Source organism: Colobus angolensis, unplaced genomic scaffold (assembly GCF_000951035.1).
Source record: "Colobus angolensis palliatus isolate OR3802 unplaced genomic scaffold, Cang.pa_1.0 Scaffold101, whole genome shotgun sequence".
NCBI lineage: Eukaryota > Metazoa > Chordata > Mammalia > Primates > Cercopithecidae > Colobus > Colobus angolensis.
In genome coordinates, this window is record NW_012111031.1 from 1,262,685 (window position 1) to 1,284,504 (window position 21,820).

The 21,820-nt window shown below is 35.6% G+C and overlaps 1 protein-coding gene across 1 annotated transcript in view; it reads right to left on the bottom strand.

The window, feature by feature from the left end:
• Window positions 1-6,943: 6,943 nt before the first annotated feature.
• RNASEH2B (ribonuclease H2, subunit B) overlaps window positions 6,944-21,820 on the bottom strand; it is a 49,712-nt gene continuing 34,835 nt past the window's right edge. The window contains exons 6-11 of the mRNA XM_011939133.1: window positions 20,049-20,122; window positions 18,007-18,112; window positions 15,505-15,586; window positions 14,081-14,123; window positions 9,500-9,580; window positions 6,944-7,089 (exon numbers count right to left, since the gene is read on the bottom strand). Of these exons, the coding sequence (XP_011794523.1) occupies window positions 6,973-7,089; window positions 9,500-9,580; window positions 14,081-14,123; window positions 15,505-15,586; window positions 18,007-18,112; window positions 20,049-20,122 (503 nt within the window). The 3' untranslated portion in view covers window positions 6,944-6,972. The remainder of the gene's footprint in view (window positions 7,090-9,499; window positions 9,581-14,080; window positions 14,124-15,504; window positions 15,587-18,006; window positions 18,113-20,048; window positions 20,123-21,820) is intronic.

The following is a 21,820-nucleotide window of genomic DNA, read 5'->3' on the forward strand; positions in this document are numbered from 1 at the left end:
CAGGACTTTGGGAAGTCAAGGTGGGCAGATCACCTGAGGTTAGGAGTTCAAGACCAGCCTGACCAACATGGAGAAACCCCATCGCTACTAAAAATACAAAATTAGCCAGGCGTGGTGGCACATGACTGTAATCTCAGCTACTTGGGAGGCTGAGGCAGGAGAATCACTTGAACCCGGGAGGCAGAAGTTGCAGTGAGCTGAGATCGCGCCATTGCACTCCAGTCTGGGCAACAGGAGCGAAACTCCATCACAAAAAAAAAAAAAAAAAAAAAAAAATTACAATATTTAAAGTAAAAATTAAATAACTTTAATTTTTTAAGTTAAATTAAATTAATTTAACTTAAAAATTAAGATATTTCAGAAGATGAAATACTATAAATCAAAGTGAACTTGAAAATACACCAAGAGAAACTGTCTAAAAATGGAACATAAACAAACAACAAAACAGAAACTCAGTGATAGGACCTGGAGGACAATACCAAGTGTTCCAGCATACACGAAACTGGAGGCCCAGAAGCTAAGGGGGTAGGGAGAAAATGGAGGAAAGAACAGAAAAAAGTATTTAAAGAAATACTGGCCAGAAATTTTCCATATGTGATGAAAATTAAAAACTCAAAAGTTCAAGGAGCTTAATAAACTCCCAAATGAGATAAACAAAAAGAAAATCACATCAACACATCATAGTCAACTGCTGAAAAACTAGTAATAAAGAAGAAAATTTTGAAAGAAGTCATGAGGAGGAGACACATTACATAAAGGAGAGGAAATATAAGAAATATCATAGATGTCTCATCAGAGATTATGCAAGCCAGAAGACAATGGTTCTTTGAAAGGATCAATGAAATTGACAAACCTTTAGCTATACTAATAGAGAAAGCAAAAAGAAGACACAGATGACTAACATCAGGTATGAAAAAGGGAACATCACTACAGATCCACAGACATTAAAAGGATAATAAAAATACGATGAACAACTTATGCCGATAAATTTGACAACCTAGATCAAATGGATACATTCCTTGAAAGATATAAATTACCAAAACTGGCACGAGAAAAAAAAATGAAAATTAGAATAGCTCTTCATCTATTACAGAAATTGAATTAGTAATTTAAAAGTTTTCCCCAAAGAAAATTCTAGATCCAAATGGCTTCACTGGTGAATTCCGTCCAACATATAAGGAAGCAACAACACCAACCTCACACAAACTCTTTCAGAAAGCAAGTGATAAAAGAATACTTCCCAACTCATTTTATAAGCCCAGTTTTACCCTGACATCAAAATCAGACAAAATCATTACAAGTAAAGAAAACCACAGACCAATATCCCTCATGAACAGAGATACAAAAGCACTTAACACAATATTAGGAAAAAAAACTCATACTACATATAAAAAGAATAATGTACTGTGACCAAGTAGGGATTATCTCAAGAATGCAAAGTTAGTTTAATATTCAAAAATCAATCATTATAATTCATATATTAAAAGACATTCCTTTATTAAAAAGAAAACTACTTGATCATCTCAATAGATACAAATTATTTGACAATATCTACATATGATATTACATATATATTCAATACCCATATATGATAAAAATTCACAGTGAACTAGGCATGGAAGGAAACTTTCTCAGCCTGATAAAGGGAATCTACAAAAAACCTACATACATAAATACTGATAGATACATGGATAGATTTAGAAATGTTGATATGAGTATATAGTGTATATATGTGTGTATACACATGTTGTACACACACACACACACATTTCCTAGCACTGGCTCCTAAGCAATGACATACCAATAGCAATGAGCATACCTACTGCCTAGATCTTGGTTTCTAAACTCCATTCTTCCCTGAAAGGAACCAGCGTTCCTTGAAAAAAAGGTGGATTTAGGGCTTGCACAGGCAAAGTACAAGAGGCTGAAATTCCAGTCACAGAAGTAGGAATGTATTAAAGAATGATAGAAACATACTCAAAAGATACAGAAGTCAGCCTGAAGGGTCTCCCACTAGCTCTTCTGAAACAACATGAGCATTAAAATTAATAATAATAATGTAATATAGCCCACTGGACAAAATAAAAATCTATAAATCCATACTGTTAAGAATTCATAAATGAGTGAGGAAGCAAGGAAAAGGGAAAGTTCTTCCTTACAGAAGAATACCAATTGATAAATATAGAAGACATGAAAGTTAGAAAATCATCAGATCCTACAACTAGTGGGCAAACATCTGATAAGAAATAGGATACTTACAAAGTCCCAGAATACTTACCCACAAATTACTTATTAATTACAAAAATAATCAACAATAATTCACAATGAAAAACTTGTAGGCAGCACCTTAATCAAGTGATCAAAATAAACAACACTGATATTGGGATAGATTGTGATTCCTGCCATGGTATACTGAGAAAGACATATTGCTTCTGTAGGTGCCCTAAGAGTATGACCTGAATTTAATCAGAAAGAAACATCAGAATGAGAAATATTCCAACAAATATTTACCCTGTACTCCTCAAAAATGTCAAGTAAGACAAAGAACAGATGAGAAATTCTTGCAGATTAAAAAAAACTGTAACAACAACAGAAAGGGTCCAGTGCTAGATAGTTTTACCTCTAAGATTCTTAAACATTTTCCAGCAATAAAATATCATAATGCAAAATGAATCCTTCCAGAATATTGGAAAAAATGGAAAGCTAGCCTAATTCTAATGCTAAAGCCTAATAGCAGCATTGCTTATGAATATGGCTGCAAAATTCTTTAATAAAAGCATAGAAAGTCTAACTGAAAACTACATTTGACAAAGGCTAAGAAAGACAGGATGCATCCACTGTGCTATTGATCCTTTACTGCCAGAGGGAGATTATCAGACACGCGGATACAGTTTGATAGTAGTAAAAACTTTATGGACACTTCAATAGATGCCAAAAGATATCTGATAACAACCAACACCAATTACTAATTTAAACCTTAAGGAAACTAAGTATAAAAGGATGGATATTCTTTATCATATTAGCAACAGCTAGTGTCAGAATTAATGGTAAAGCACATCAATAAAATCACCAATTAGACGCAGACAGCTATTATTACTCTTTAATACTGTTCCGGATATTCTAGTCCATGTAATATAATGTAAAAGATACAATAAAAGAGGTGTAACTATTAGAAAGAATTGCATGCAATTTTTAAAAACTAAATTACATACTATATTATGTACTGAAACCCAAAATAAATAAAATGGAAAATTTTTCCATTAATAGTTTAGTCAACTGGTTATTTAAAAGATAAATACATAAAAATATAAAACTTTACCACAAAATGACCAGTTGGTAGACCTAGCTGGAAAAAACCAGATTTCATTAATAGCAATGAAAATATCTACACATACTCCTACAAAGAGATGTCTAGAACCTATTGAAGATGAAGAACCAAATGTTAGTGAAAGGTATGCTTAAGATTTGAGTAAATAAAAAGAAATACTATATTCGCAAATAAGAATATTTAAGTTTGTAAAGATGTTTGTTTTCCCAAAGTAAGTTATGCATCTAACAAAATCTCAATAAAAATTCCATTGGAACGTACTCGAATTTGACAAAATAATCCTACAGATTAAATGAAAAACTAAACTGGTGAGAAAATAATTAAATTACAGCTTTACCTCACAACATATTTAAACATAATTATACATTCTCTAGATGATTTAAGTAATTAAATATGAAACAAAAAGAGGCCAGGTGTGGTGGCTCACACCTGTAATCCCAGCACTTAGGGAGGCCAAGGCGGGCGGATCACCTGAGGTTGGGAGTTCAAGACTAGCCTGACCAACATGGAGAAACCCTGTCTCTACTGAAAATACAAAATTAGCTGGGCATGGTGGCACATGTCTGTAATCCCAGCTACTCAGGAGGCTGAGGCAGGAGAATCACTTGAACCCGGAAGGCGGAGGTTGTGGTGAGCTGAGATCACACCGTTGTACTCCAGCCTGGGCAACAAGAGCGAAACTCCATCTTAAAAAAAACCAAAAAAGAACCAAAAATATAACTATTAAAAAATCAGAAGAAAATAAAAGTGTCTAGTTAAATTTCCTGTAAAATGAAATATCTTTCTAAGTACAATATCTGTGTAAAGGAAAAGTTTATGTATATATGTCTACATAAAAACTAAAAATACTGGCATGTCAAAAATCATAAGCAAAATTAAAGGCAAAGTATAAACCAAGAAAAGAAATTTACAACAAACACAGTAGACAAAATTAATGTCCTTAAGTTATAGAATACTTTTAGTCAGTAAGAAAAATATTGATACTCTAATAATTTAGCAAAGAATATAAAAGACAATTCTCTATAAGATGACAATTGATTAGTAAGTACGAAAAAATGTTCAAAATCACTACTAATGAATTAAAACCACAATAAAATATTTTTTCACTTATTTCCAAAGGTAACAACCAGTGCTAACAAGGCGGCATTAAGCTTTCACACTCACTGTTTGTTAGAATGCAAGAATCTATAAGCTTTCCATGAAATATATTCCCCCAAATATATATCTGGAAATCTAATAAGCCCACATCCAAAAATCCATTATAAGGAAAAAATAAAAGATGTGGACAAATATTTACTTACAATCTGATTCTTCAAACACTGAACATTTGTGAATAATCCAAATGTCCAAACAGGATCATGGTTGTTAAGCAATCAAATATCCAAATAATCAAAAATTACACTGTCATTAAAAAAAAACCATATATACAAAGAAGAGTTAGTAGTCTGGGAAAACAGTAACAAAATAATGTTTACAAAAAGGTAACTAGTGTGATTCTTCACAGAATTAGAAAATAACTATTCTAAAATGCATATGGAACTAAAAAACAGCTTAGATAGTCAAAGCAATCCTAAGCAAAAAGAACTAAGCCAGAGGCATCACATTATCCAACATTATCCACATTATCCAAGGTATCCACATTACCCATGCAAACTATACTACGAGGCTACAGTAATCAAGATAATATAGTACTGATGCAAAAACAGATACATAGGTCAAAGGAAGAGAATAGAGAACCCAGAAATAAAGCCACACACCTATAGCTATCCGATCTTCAACAAACTCAACAAAAATAAGCAATGGGGAAAGGACTCCCTGTTCAATAAATCGTGCTGGGATACATGACCAGCCATATGCAGAGGAATAAAACTGGACTCCTACCTATCACCATATACAAAAATTAACTCAAGATGGATTAAAAACTTGGAACTGTAAGACCTCAAGCTATAAAAATCCTAGAAGAAAACCTAGGAAATACCCTTTTCAACATCAGCCTTGGCAAACAATTTATGACTAAGTGCTCAAAAGCAATTGCAACAAAAATAAAAATTGACAAGTGGGGGCCTAATTAAACTAAAGAGCTTCTGCACAGCAAAATAAAGTATCAACAGAGTAAACAGACAACCTATAGAGTGAGAGAAATTATGCATCTGACAAAAGACTAACATCCAGAATCCATAAGGAATTTTACACAAATCAATAAGATACAAATAACCCCATTAAAAAGTAGGCAAAAGACATAAACAGACACTTCTCAAAAGAAGACATACAAGTGATCACAAACATATTAAAAAATACCCATCATCACTAATCATCAGAGCAAAGCAAATGAAAACCACAATGAGATACCATCTCCCACCAGTCAGAGCAGGTATTATTTAAAAGTAAAAAAATAACAGATGATGTTGGCAGGGCTGCAAAGGGAACACTTTTGTTGAGAATGTAAATTAGTTCAGCCACTATTGAAAGCAGTTTGGAGATTTCTCAAAGAACTAGAAACAGAACTACCATTCGACCCAGAAATCCCACTATTGGCCACTACTGGCTATGTACTCAAAGAAAAATAAATTATTCTACCAAAAAGATACATGCACCTGTATGTTCATCACAGCACTCCTTACAACAGCAAAGATATGGGATCAACCCAGGAGTCCATCAACGGTGGAATGGATAAAGAAAATATGGTATATATACACCAAGGAATATTACACAGCCCTAAAAGAGAATGAAATCATGTCCTTTGCAGCAACATGGATGCAGCTGGAGGCCATTATCCCGAAAGAATTAATGCAAAAAACAAACAAACAAACAAGCAAAACCCAGAAAACCAAATACCACATGTTCTCACTTATAAGTAACAGCCAAACACTGGGTACAAATGGACATAAAGATGGCAAAGATAGACACTGGGGACTTCAAAGGGATGGAGAGTGGGAGAGGAGCCAGGTTTGAAAAATTACCCATCGGGTACTATGCTCACTACCTGGGTGACAGGTTCAATCACATCCCAAACCTCAGCATCACACAGTATCCCTCTGTAACAAACCTGCATATGTACCCCCTGAATCTAAAATAAAAGTTGAAAAAAAAAGTCATAAAGTTACTATAATTCCCTTCTAAAAAGTATTATAAGAAAATATATTATCTCTGGGTAATGAAGAAATGGGAGATTGAAATTCTTATTTTATTACTTTCTCTATTTTCTACAAAGAACATGTATTCATAAAGACAGAGAAACACCATTAAAAAAATTTACCAAAAACTAAAGTCTTTTTAAAAGTCATAATTTACCTGACAGTTTTGCAATCCAGTTTCCCTCAGTATACTAAAAATATTATTACTATACCTACTGGGTGCAAAGTTGCATTAAGAAACAGTCATACACTCTAACATTGTCACAGGTCAGTTTATTGAGAAAATCCTGATGCTATATGTTAATTTATCCATAGCCATGAAGTTACACAATTACTTTCCCATATTTCATTCAGGAACACAAAAACCAAATGCAAAGAAATGTTTAAGAGAACATGAAATTGGCCTCTTCCTTCTCCCCATCAAAGGTAGTCATTAATGGTCCTTGTTTGGAAGGACAAATTGAAATATGCAAAAAGCAAATATTTTTGCTAGATTTTATTTTCAAAGTTTCAAACCTTTCCAATTTTTTTTTTATTTTTTACACCAAAAAAGGTATCAATACTTTTCATTCCACTCTTGTCAACTTTAGCCAAAGCCTTCTGAGCTGCAGTCATTTTGCTATTTTTCTGTTAATGAAAATGAGAGAAAAATTGTTATGAATGTAACATTTATTAATCACACATGCAAATCAAAGGAGACTGCATGTCTCAAGTTTCGTTAAGGAAGGTAAGCGTCCCCCACTAACATGCTTCATAAGGGAGTGAAAAAGTTCTGATTTCTATTCAGAATTCAGACCTAAGAGACAGAATATGTTAAAAGAGGTGGAAGACAAAACTGCCGCCTTCTAAGGAGCAGAATGTTCCAACCAATGGTTTACATTAGAGAGGGGGTGGATAATTCTGGAGGGCGCATAAAGTGCAATAACACAAACAATAGAACTGACACAGGCCGCAATTGTCAGAGGTAGGAATTACAGCCTTGTATTACCACATGATGAATAATTCACACCAATTTACCATCTGATTTCATTCATTTGCTCCATGGGAAACCAAGGACAACCCCATGATATTCAAAAGATGACTTGTGTTGCAAAGCATCCCAGACCAGCAGGATAGCTGCCTTATTTTTCCTCCAACAAAGCAATACTTTCCAAAAAGCTGACTCCAAATAATTCTGCCCTGTACATTTCTCTCTCTCTCTGGTCACTGAATTTTTTTCTTCCATGTCTTATATAAAGCACTTGCAGAAGGTAAATAGCAGCTGATTTAACTTTCATGCAGATGCACCACAGCTTGTTTGGAAGAAGCATAAATGATGGGAATCAAAAAACAAAAAACCACCTGTCTACCTGGGAATTGTAAGACAAAGTCATTGCCAAAGTATTTTTTAGAGGCACAGTATATGATTCCCACAATTCTGCTTTTTCACATTCAGTCACTTATGATTTAGTAGGCTTATTTTTGACTCAATAGTGCAAAGCAACAGTCTGCTTCAGAGTTCTCTCTGCATTTAAGACATTCCCCATGCTGTGCCCAAGTGGATACAATAAGTGGCACTCACACAGAAGGGCGGGGCACAAAGATTTCTCTCAGAGAAACTGACAATGTCCCTGCTGACACAGTATCGGGATAACTAGCTATTTGGGCAGATCTTAAATTGAACTATCCCCAATATCATATGCCCAAATAAATTACATATTGATTCAAGAATAACAGTTCTAAAAAACATTAAACTCAAAGGGGAGTTAGTATTTTTAAAATCTAAGTGAAAGTTAACTTATCTTGAGATGGGCAATGCCTTTCTAAGCATAAAAACAATGGAAAAATCATAAAGGGAAACAATTTCTGTACTTAATCCTCAGAAAAATTTAACACTATTAAAAAATCAAATGAAAAGGTTAAAACAAGTTTGTTTGTATCCTATATTTCATGAAAAGTGTATAATAGCCTTAATTTAGAAGGAGCTCATACAAAGCAACAGAGAAACATTACTATCTCAACATAAAATCAGGCAAGGGACAGGAATCAACAATTTGCAAAAATGCAAATGGGCCATAAGCATTTGGAAAGACAATCTTTCCAGTTAAAGAAACGTAGCCTAATTTGACAGGCAGCAATGTTCAAGAATAAAAGTGGTACTCAATGCCGTTAAAAATGCAAGATAAATACTCATTGGCAATAATGTTTGGGAGCACAAATTTCTACAGTTTTGAAAAGCACTTTAGCTATATATATTTCAATTATCATGAAAGAGTTCATGTTCTCCAAGCTCTTACTTAGTTCAAAGTTGTGTCTAATGAAATGATTGGAGATACAGTCTATAAGTAAGAATGTCTATCACTTCAATAAAAACAAAAAATAAAAAAACAGAAGTAACCTATATGTCCAAATATAGGGGAATTATTACATTCCATATGGTGAAATAAACACCCATGGCTGAATATCATAAAAACATGAATAATTTTTCAAAGAATGTTTAATGACATGTGAACATTTTCACAATTTAATGCTAACTAAAAAGGGCAGAACTGAGTATTATAATGCCAGTGTTAAAGGCCACATATGTATTTACAAGGCATGTATAAAACTCAGTAAGGAATGTCACCAAAATGCCATTTGCCAGGGTGAGTGCTGAATGGTGAAACTGTTAATAATTTTTATCATCATCATAATTTCTGCTTCTGGGCAGCAGGGTTGATAAAAAATTACCTGTGGAGCTTCCTCCTTCCTTTCCCACCCTATCACTCTATGCATATATAGCAAAATTTAGGCACACTCTTGATAAGTAGTATATTGTTTTTCTTTGACTCATTATAAGTCTTAATTAACTAGTAACTTAATTAATAAATCATAAATGCTTAACATTTTCATTGTCATACACAATTCTGAATTAATTATTAAGTCACAGAAATGCAAGTTAATAATTCTTCCTGGTCAAAACTGCAATCACAATCAAGCGTGCAACTGTTCCGCGTGTATTCATGCACATCACTCACTGAGTACAAACAAATACGCCACTACTCCTGAACCCACATACCTTTTCAGTCTTCAAATCTTTAGTATTAAACTTAGTGTAATCTTCTTTTGCTTCTACAGGCTCATCTGATAACTTTATTTTCTGCAACATTAGAGCAGTGAAGTGGTGTCAAATGTCACCTTGACACTAACATCAATCCATTAAAAAAAAAACCGACATGTATAATTTAGACCTCCACAGAGGCGAATGGAACAGAAGACACAGCAAAGGGCTTACTTTTTACAGGCTCCTTTACATTTTGTTAATCATTTAGGGAATCAAGCCACACATCACTTCTAAGAAGTAGCCTTGGTGATGGTGGATACGATTGGGTATAAGTACATGGCTGAGCTCCTTAGCTGGTCTAGCAAACACAGGCTTTGTAGGTGCCAGGTATGGTGGGCACAAGGGGATTGCTAATTACCAGATGAAGGCAAAGCACAGAAGTCAAAATGAGAATAGTCTCTCGAAGGAGGCCAGGTGTCCAGCCAGAATCCTATTTCATTTATCTCCTGGGCTGGTTTATTGTTCACTTATGAATGAAGGGACAATATTATTCTATAATCACTATCTTTGTACAGCTTCATGTCCTTCCCTCCTTTCAATTCAATTATCTTACTTTATCCATGCAAGAACAACCTTGCACAAGCAAGCAGCCCAGCAAGAGAGGGAAGCACAGAGAGGCTAAATGAATAGCTTAAGGTCACCAAGTAGACGACTTCGGCCAAGGTTTCAATTTTGATACAGTGTTCTTTCCATTAGGCCCAGTGCAACTAAGTCAGACCTTTACTTAACATTTTCTCCTTTCACATGAACATTTTACACCAGTGAATGTGAGAATCTTGTCAAGGGCTAGACTTTGGCCTTCATGATCACAATATAGAAGAAATCATGCCACACTTACTATGTAAAAGGTACAATAGCAGGGAAGACAAGTCTTGCTGTTGAGCATGGAGAATTGACTGCATGGTAATCACATGCCAGATTTTTATAATTTTCAGGCTGTTTGTGGAGACACCAGGTTGACCAGACCCAACATGGATCTACCCTAGGAAACAGACTTCTTCCCAACTTCATTCTTCATGCCCCTGCTTGGCTAAACTAAGAACTGGTAGAATTGGTGCTAAAAGATTCCACAGCCCATGGTGTTTTATGCCATAACCCAAGAGGATAAAACATCATGTCTTGAAATTGTTTGCTGTGAAAAACAGAGGCTCATCCTGGGAATATACCACATACTATAGGAAAACCTCTTGGCCACACAGCAACTTCTAGCAAATTAATCATTAAAAGACAAAGACTAATCCATCACAAATGAACCACCTATCAGCACCAAGTGAATGTATATTTGCAACTTTGTTAAGAATATATGTTTCGGCTGACTGCAGTGACTCATGCTGGTAATCCCAGCACTTTGGGAGGCCGAGGTGGGCAGTCACTTGAGGTCAGGAGTTTGAGACCAGCCTGGCCAACATAGCAAAACCCCATCTCTAATAAAAATATAAAAATTAGCTGCGCATGGTGGCATGTGCCTGTAGTCCAAGCTACTCGGGAGACTGAGGCACGAGAATTACTTGAACCTGAGCAGAGGCTGCAGTAAGCTGAGATTGTGCCACTGCACTACAGCCTAGATGACACAGCAAGACCCTGTCTCAAAAAAAAAAAAAAAAAAAGAAAAGAAAAAGAGAAAAGAAAAAAAGTAAAGAAAAAAAGAATACATGTTTCTATTTAAATTAAGACAGCAAAGGGTGTTTAGGTGATGCACATTTTTTCTAGAAAAGTATCTTCAGCTAGGAGTGTGGAACTCACAGCTAATAATACTGAAGGCCAAAATATTTTTAAAACACAAAAAGCTTGAAGTTATGAGGATGCTGTGGCAAAATGTTCCTAACATAGATGTCATTATAAACACTTAGACATCATTCCCTTTTTTTTCTTTAGAGACAGGGTTTCACTGTGTTGCCCAGGCTGGAGTGCAGTGGCTATTCATAGTTGTGATCATCACACACTATAGCCTTGAACTCCTGGGCTCAAGCAACCTTCTGCCTTAGCCTCCTGAGTAGCTAAGACTAAAGTGTGTTCCACTGCACTGATGAGGTTCACTTTTCACTGATAATTCAAATAAAAAGTGTTAATTACAAGAACTTCAGATGAAAGGTAATTTTGTATGGACATAAAATGTTTAACTGGAGAAATGATTTGTTCAGGTGTTTTAATAGCTCACAACCAAACAAGATACCAGTTATAAGTATTTAAAAAAAGAAAATGATTGCGGTAGTCTCTACATATAACTAGTTTTTATGTTATTCCTAGTGCACTGTTGAATATATTGGAAAAAAAGATGATTGAAGCATTTACTAAAATTTTTGTTATTTAAAAGACCAAATCACTATGGATTTGGGAGATTGTTTCAGCAGAAAAGTGGCTCAGAAAGACAGTAACAAATGACTAGATGGATACAGTTCTGGAAAGAGAACAAACTACAGAGTACCACAGGGATTAATGTTAGGCCTTCTTACAAATGATTTGCAAGAAGGAACTCGGGAACATCTCCAAACCCACTGGTTGTATTCAACTCTGCTTGCTGACAGTGACAAATTGAAAAGACTGGAGCGAGTGAGGGTTGGAAGCTGAGTTTCAACAAAGGCAGACATATGATAGCAAAGGAAAATAACATAAAACATATTAAGGATGACAGGCTCCATGCTATCGATTACAACATAGATACAAAGATACCTAACAGCTACTGGAATATATTTCCTGCAAACAGTCAACTGTATTACTGTAAAAATCAATCAAATCCTGGATACAGACAGGAAAGCTACCAGAAGATATGTCCTATGCTTGTTTAAATGATGGTACATCATCCAGTATAGTTTATAATGTGTACACTGGAACCCCAGAAAGACACAGAGTAGAAGACCTCGAAAAGCAACTCAAATAATATAGAAGGAAAGGCTGGGGTTTAGGAAGAGCAAGATGCCAAAATCGAAATCAGGGCTTGGCAAATGATGGCCCAGGGGCCAAATCCAGCTGGCTGCCTGCTTTTATAAATGAAGTTTTATTGGAACACAGCCATGCTCATTCGTTTATGTATTATCTGTGGCTGTTTTCACAATAAAACAGCAGAGTTGAGTAGTTGCAACAGAGTCCATCTGCTTCATGGAGCCTAAAATATTTACTATCGGGCTTTAGAAGAAAAAGTTTGCTGATTCCTGATCTAAATCATAAATGATGAAGTCACAAACAACTTAAATTCCGAAAATTAAAATAAGAAAACAGAAATCAGGAGCAGAGAAGAATAAAGTTATGAAATATATTACTCCAAAAGGTACCCAAGGCTAAAGCTTTCAGGAATAGGTTTAGATCAATTCATGAATGATCTCTAAGTTACTAAGGAAGATAGATATTTGGGAGAAAAAAATCTGCTTAATTTTTGGATGAAGAAACATAAGAAACACTCTCAGAGAACCTACCCTCTTAGTTTCAGCAACACAACTGTGCCTGTCTAGGTCCTCTAGAGCTACTGTCAGAGATTAACTACTGGAATGAAAGAAGCATGGGTCTGGCCTAGAGCAGTCCTTAGATCTTACAGCAACAGACTTCCGCCCAGTGCATTCTCCAAGAGAGTAAAAAATGCATTTTTTTTTGACAACATGCTGAACATAGCCCCAGACAAACACTGCTGTACTTTCAATTTTCTGTCCTTTTCTAAGGACAATGTTTTTGGAGCCACCACCACCTCTATAAAGGGAATGATATAAAAAATTCTGAGCATGTTGGCTACCTTATAGGCCAAGGAACGAATGCAAGGGAGAAGGAAAGTTTGTAACATCCACAATATGTCCATTTTACATTCTCAAGGCATCCTTTACTTTGCTGGCTGAAGAAATGACCTCACTGACAATCTGGTGTGCATGCTTATTTCCCTGTCTTGGAGCAGCATTTAACTCATCTGAGATCTGGTCTGGGCTGAAGGAATGCTGCAATTTGCAGTCAGGTGTGGTTTATGATTGGATTCTCCATTCTCTTGATCTAGGAGATAAACACACCAGCTGCAGAGGAGCTGTGGGTAGCAGCCTGAGAATGAATGAGGAAAAGATTTTCCACTAACAAAGATTACACGTAAATTCATCAATCATTTCAAATTCAGCAAAAAAGTGATCATCCTTTCTCAAAGGATTCTTTGTGTTATGGAAATCATTTTCTGTTCACCTTTGTGTGCCACTGACAATTAGATTTGGCAAAATGAGTTTTAGTTATATATACAGTATGCTTAGTGATTTCTAAATTTAATTAAGTGATCTAACTAATGCAGGAAGATTTAATTTTAACTATATGTCTTTAATATTTTCACAGGGGTACCTTGCTAAAACCAACTCTTCTTGGGTTTCCATGGCACTTTATTTACCATTCAGGTGGAATCTACAAAAATAAAAAATAGTGATGGACAGCCCACTACAATCTTTATTCCACACAGCATCACTCCATGCAAAATGGATTTAGTATGTTTTAAAATATATTAGAAAAAACTAAACTCATGTGGTAAGAGTGTAATATTTTTCTAAGTCCCCCAAAGATATCTTAGTCACAGCTTCTTACCTTTGATGGAGGATTTGGCAATGAGGCTGAAGGTTCTGGAAGCCTAAGGAAGTTAAAAATAAGAATCAAAGTCATGGTTTTTCATAGACAAACAAACAGAAAGACAGGGCCAACTTAAGACTTAGTAAGTCCTGCTTTTCAACTTACAGCTTTACCTCCATATATCTTCCTGTTCAATCACCTCAGTGTAAAGAATGAAAGTTTTCTCAGTAAAAGAGTCTTTATTTTGATACGTAATTCCTTGTTTTGGAGTTGTCTGAACTAAAAAATAAAATTAGAACCCATCTGTTGGAACAGAGTTGCTTTTCTTTAGCCTCTATAAATTTGTGTTTGGGTGTTGGAGTATTTTTTCTTCATAATAAAGATGCTAACATATATTTAAAGGTGAAAATTATTTTAACTGTTCACAAAAAGCCACATAAATTTCAACTTCTCTTCCATTAGAAAGCAGTTTAATTGGCATACCTTTCTTCTGAACTCTTCAACCAAAACTTAAAAATGTTAGTGGAAAGAAAGGAATCTATACAAATAATGGAGTACAAAGACATAAGGTCTCTAACAAGACAAGCAGCATAGAATAATCTGGGGATATTAAGCAGAGGGATATGATTATCAATTTGAAGCAGGCTTTCAACACACTTTAACTATTATAGAAACCTGCTTCCAATCATTGTTTTTAAAGTAGGACCTCTGGAATTTGCTAAAACCAGTAACTATATCTATTAAAAAGTCATTTTATCTTCATGACTCAGAGGATAAAAAGGATTTATAAGGATCAGGAAAAGCTATTAAATCATCACACGCATAAAATCTTAACAACAAAATTAAGTAATGATTTTGCAAAAATCTAGAAAACAAACACTTTTTTCAACTTAAAGTCTAAATGTATAAACTCTTTATAAAGAAAGGAACATACATTAAACCATTCTTAAAATCCTTCTTCTGCCCCTCAAAGACACAGACTGTGTTTCATATTACTTTGACTTCCAAGTCTTGGGCATAGTAAAGTCCCTTTAGTGAACATCTAGTGATAATAGTGCAAATGATACAAATATTTTATAAATTTTAAAAAATTCTATATTCCATCTACTCTTTCCATCCCTCCTTTCTACCTCTTAAAATGATCATAAAGAACCAAATTAGTTAAGTATAATTGAGGATAAAATTTTAACATAGTTAATCCTCTAAAATCAGACCAAGCCATAATTCCAATCTTGACATTAACTAGTTCCTGCAATCTGTATCCATCAGTTCATTCCAATCATCCATTAAAAATCACCTCCAAGGCACAAAGTAATATGATACAGCTCAAGAATAATCTTGTATCATAAACAGTGATATGTTAAGCCATAAGGAAACCCCACTGCTGGGGAAACCAAGAAGCAGATGGTACTTCATTATGACTGAAGATAATCAATACTTACTTTAAGTATTTAGATAAGTCATCACTTAATTCTTTAGGGATGTAATCAGATATCAGACCATGGGCATAACGAACATAATCCTCTGAAAGAAACAGAAGGAGGAGTGAAAGTAAAAAAAATAGTAATTATGGTGGTTTTACAGTCAAATTGACCTGAATTCAAATTCTGACCCTATCTGGATAAAGGGAACTCACTTAAGCTCTAGCCTCAGTTTTCTCATTTGTAAAATGGGGATAGCAATATCTATCTGCCAGACTAGTGGGAAGATATGATGGATGAGATATGACATGGGATGATACCAAAGATAAAAGATAAAACAAGTATAATACAGTAGATGCTCCCTAAATGACAGTAAGAAGAAAAACTCAGGGTTGCTTTCTTAGTTGAAACCATTGAATACAAATAAAGTTTAAAAATCAGCTATAACAACATGAAATAGTCATGTCTTTGTTAAAAGGGTAATCTTTTCTAAGCCTGCTTCAATAAAGAATAAATCTAATTATTCAACAGTAATGAGCATACTCATTTAAGAGAAATAAAATACCATATGTCTCTACTACTAGGTATTTGCTTTATAAGAACCTTGAAATATATATATATATATATATAGTTCTATATGTACATATGGTTCTATATAGTTCTACATACACACACACATACACACTCCCAAACTGATAAAACACTTAAAAAAACCAACTAACTCAGCAGAATTTATCATCACTAGTTCTAAAGCATCTGGATTCTCACTACTAAAATGCAGCTCTGGCAGCAATTAGAAATACAGTTACATAAGAAGACAACAAAAACTGTTTCAAAACTCTCTTCCTGAATTCAGTATTTTATGTAGAATACAAGCAGATAATCAAACTTAATCATAAGATGGGATAACCATGCGGGGATATAAATCACCAAAAGCAGACCCCAGGTTTGCTGCTGGGATATTCATTCACTCCCTTTTTTCCATTCTCCTCTGCTCTCAAGTCAAAGTAACAATTTGCCTTAGTATTACATAGAAAATGACTGCCGTCTGGTGATCACCTGACGTCAAAAACTCTTCAGTAAGAGATTTTCATTGTCAATGTAGAACTGAAAGTTATCATTTGACCCTTCTTAAAATTGCTCGTGGTTCTGGGATAGTCATTATCCAACGAGTCATGATTAGACAAAGAAAACTATTTTAAGAAAGTCAACATATAGTTCATTTGCTTCCTCTGGTACCAAACCAAGCTAAATATCTAAAAAAGGAAATAATGTACAATATGTAAAGCTTACTTTACGGCCAGGACACTAAATGGCAATATATAGCCAAGCCCAGAACCTTAATATGTAGAGTACTGGTAAAAGCACTAGACTTAGAACAGAAGATCTTGAGGATAAGTTACTATCTCTCCATTTTAAAAATGAGATGATCTGTCTAAATAACCTCTAACATCCCTTCTTCTACTTTTAAAACAAAATCTATGGTTCCATCCATCCATCCATGGATGCATCTATCCACCCCCCTATCTATCCATTAATCATCTATCTCAATCCCTCATCTTCTATTGTTATAGCACTGACAGCTGGTAACTCAGTATGGCAAAGGTGCTGTCCACCACTCCCAGAATAGCAGTAGTCAACTAGCTATACATGCAAGGCAGATTCCTGCAAATCAGATTGCCTGAATTACTATCAATCACAAACAGGCCGCTATTCCTAATTTTTATTTATGTAATGACTAAAGCCATATGTATACCCTGAACAAGGGAACAACGAATTGGAGTTTAACATCAGAATAATTTCTGTTTCACCATTTCAGATTAACTGTATTATATAGCTGTCATATTCAACTATACATATAAAAATAAGAGGACTCTACTTGGAAAAGAAAATAATATACCTTTTTGAGATTATGAAAGAATAACCTAAAAGAAAAATTGCCAAGTAAATCAATTTTCATCTAAAATCAAAGTATATTGATCCCTGTATCAGGAAACATGCGTCTTGAGAAGAAAATACAAACAGATGCAGCCACTGGAACAGTACAACTGTGTCACAGGAACAGTATCACAAAAAGGTTATGAGTGTGGGCTTGAGAGACAAGCTCCATAAATAGCTCAGCTTTGCCATTTACTAGTTGCGAGACTTTGGACAGGGCCTCAAGACACTCATGAAATTTACTGGGAGGGTTGGATGAGATCATGTTTGTATAGTGGCAGCTTAGCAAAGGGCCTGGCACACAATACACCCTCAATAAATGATAGCCAGGGTTGTTACTACTATCAGTGTAAAAGAAATATTTGCTGAATAAATAACTTAAGTATCAATGAATAACAGAAGTAACCTATGGTAGAAATATTCTTTGCTTCTGAAACAAGATGTACACCTGCCACAATGTATACCAGGCATTGGTAGGAATATGAGGCTTCTGTGACATTAAGATTTTTAAATCTTAAGATAGACATTTACACATAAGCAACTTACTCCAGACAAAAATCATTTCTGATAAAATGCTTTACTTACCTTCCTTGTCAGTGGAAACTTGGTCACCAGAGAAAAACGCAGTTGACTGTACCCGGGAACTGACATTCACATTATTGGTTTTTAATGCTGCTATAGTTTGGTTAACCTACAAAGCAACCAAGAGGGGAAAAGCAGGGTATTTTCAACTTAACTTTAGAAATCTATGACTTCACAGGTGGCCTTCAAACCATTTAAGAGATCTGCAAAGAAGTATTTGAGAACCTAGAAGTATCTTCACCAGACACCAGAAGATGAGAAATGGCTGCCCATTTGAAGAAAGGCTGAGTGGCAGCAATATCTCTGGATGATCTCACTACATGGACTGCCATGGCCTACACAATATGAGAGGCAACATATTCTGATAACTGAGAGCTCTGACTCTGGAGTCAGGCTGCTGGGCTTGGCTCTGTAACCACGGCTAGTTACTTAACCTTTCTGTGGCTCTATCTGTGAAATGGGGAAAAAAATAGCATCCACCTCATAGAACTACTGTGAAAATTAAATAAGGTAATACATGTAAATAAAGCCCAAATAGCACCTGGCATAAAATTTATATGTAATAATTTCCTAAATAGAATTATATAAATTTCCCACTTCCTAGGAAATATAATCAGTAAGTATAAACTCCTCTTCGCTATTCATGTCATTTTCCCTGGCTAAGAGCAAAAGTAAACATCAAGGATTCTGCTCCGCATTGATACTCGTTCTTCACCTACCTGGAATACTACTACTACTATATCACAAATGAAAAGTGAAACATGGCACTCTAAATCTTTCCACTACTTTGCACATTAGGAGCCTGATTATTCTACTGGACTCATTTCCAGCTTCTCAGGCTTCCAATAAGCCTGGTAACATGATATGACAAATAAACATGATTAATTGATTATTATTTATTATACTTTAAGTTCTGGGATACATGTGCAGAACGTGCAGGTTTGTTACATAGGTATACATGTACCATGGTGGTTTGCTGAACCCAACTACCCATCATCTAGGTTTTAAGCCCCACATGCATTAGATATTTGTCCTAATGCTCTCCCTCCCCTTGCCCCGACCCCCGAAACGGCCCCAGTGTGTGATGTTCCCCTCCCTGTGTTCATGCGTTCTCATTGTTCAACTCCCACTTACGAGAGAGCACGTGCAGACAAACACGATTTTTTCACATAAAAGATGGAAGAGAATCTTAGGAAACAGTACTACAACTACTGGTATGCACTGATCTTGCAAAAACTTTATCATTATTCTATCTGGTTTAGTGAGATTCTTAATCAATGTGAAAGTACATATTATCCTTAGACCAGTGGCTTTCAAAGTTTTTTTTTTAATCACAACCCCATGGTAAGAAATATACAGCAATCCAATACTTAAACACATATAAATATGTTTCATAGAGCCATACTTAATATTTGCCCTTCCTCTGCTATATTTTAATATATCCCATCCCATCCTAATCTATTTCATTCCAAGAGAAATACTGGTTGTGACCTACTAAATTGATTTGCAATTCACTGCCCCAGTCCTTCCATTAGGTCAAGATTCTTAGAATCACTAAGATACAGGCTTTGCCTGTAAGATGACCCCTCCTCAGCATCCAGACCCTGAAAGCAGGACATACTTCCTCTAAACCTGAACACCTTTGCCTGGCTGTGTCCCTGGGTCCCTTTGCCTGGCTGTGTGCGAGCAACATCACCCTTGGAGACACCTGCAGGACTGACAGTGGCCAACAAGTGCCAGGCCTGGTATCCTCTTACTTGGAAGACTCAAATCTATACCAACAAATTATTTCATTCCGTAGTAGGATCAGGGAGAAATGAGAATGCAGGTCATGAGAAAACATAAAGTTAACTTCAGAGATACACAAGTTAGGGAGGATTGAAAAGTCAAAGCCTTCTTCTCATACTTGGTATCTCTACACAATTTTCCTCTTTTCACTGAATATACAGGATGGTCTCTGGATTCAGACTTACTGCCTTCTTTGAAAATTTCTTAGGGAATTGAATTTTTTTCTTTTACCACAAGGCACTAGAGAGGAACTATACCTTTTTTCCCAGCCACTTTAATGTCTTCTCTTTGCTGTACTTGTAATATTTCTTGTTGTCTATTTCTGGATTACATTAAAAGAAAAAAAAAAAGACTCAGCACAATGAATTTAAAAAATAAACTCATAAGGTTGTATCACATATAAGTTAACCATTTAAAAATATTTCATAAGTTTATATCCTTGAAAAACTTAATTTACAAACCTGAGAACATACTTGAAATGTTTTTTTAAATGTTAGTAGTAATGTGGCTACCTCAGGAGTCATCAACCACTAAATGAGTAAGAATTTAAGAACACCTTCAAATTATACACACAACTCTGTAGAAAAGGTAATTTTAAAACCTCAGCAAACTAATGTGAAAGGAAAATAAATCTTGGTGATAGGGACAGGAGGCAGGGAAATTCTGGGCAGAAGAGGGCCGGTCCCTAGCCACGGCCCCACCCTCAAGCCAGACTAAATTGTGTATTCAGTGGAAGGTTGATCAAAAAAATGCAACCTTTTTTCTCTTCTCTATGTCTAATGTGGAAGCCCCCACTTTGAGTTGTTGCTGCCTTACAGGACTAAACCAATGTATACCTGACACATATTGATTGATGTCTCATGTCTCCCTAAAATATATAAAAGCAAACTGTACTCCCAACCACCTTGGGCACCTGTCTCAGGACTTCCTGAGGCTGTGTCATGGGTGCGTCCTTAACCTCGGCAAAATAAACTTTCTAAATTGACTGAGACCTGTCTCAGATACTTCGTGTTCACACTAGCATACTAAGCAGTCTTAACTGTTCTGAATAATTTTAAGCTCATCTCAATGTTTTCAATGAAACACTTTTTTTTCTTAAAATAAAAATGAAAATCCCAATAAAGAAAATTGAAACTAAATGCAGGTATCTATGAAGTTTACTACATACATTCAGGAAAAAAATCTTGGTAACTACTCAGTAGTGGCCTGGTGGGATTGGGGGAGCATTAAAAAAAGATCTATCTATCTTTTAACACATTACCAACATAATCATAGCTATTTCAGAAGATTTAGATTTATGGTAGGCTCAACCTGGCCCCTTATGGGGATAAAAGTTTCACCTTTTATAAATTACACTTACTCTCCTCACAATCCACCCAGCCTTATTATATACCATGCCATTAAACCATGATTTCCTCTGTAACCTTTTTCATTCATGGGATTTCTTCTTTCTGTGCAATTAGCAAGGGCAGCACTTCCATTCCAGCCTCCTCTGTCCATGCAGGATTTATCTTTATGACCACTAGTAACCCTTGGGTCTGATGTGAATTCACCACCTCTGAGTTATATAGAATGAGGTTCTTTCTCCCTTCCACCTTGTGATGGGAAATGGAAACTGCCCATTCAGGGGTCATTTTCTGCAGTCTGTTAAATTGTATGGGAGAGAGGTTGGGAGGTCCCTGGCCTTAGTTCCTGTGAATTTCCTTCCTGTGTCAGCCTATAGTTGTCAATGCTGTAGGCAAGATGTTGCAGGCTGGATGGAGGGCTGGACATCTACAGCCATCTCCTTGGGACATGTCACTACAGTAACAAAAAAGAGGGACAGGTGCAAATAGCATTGTCAGGAGTGTGAGAATTCCAAGGTGCAATGTCTGCTGTTTTGGAGCCAGGACTACCTGGGCAAACAGCCTACTATAAACCAAAGCCAATGAGACTGAACTCAACTTCCTTGAAGACTATGCCCCAACCTATGTACAAACCAGGGGAATTCTAAGAGCATACAGCAATCACTAAATAAATATATGCTGTT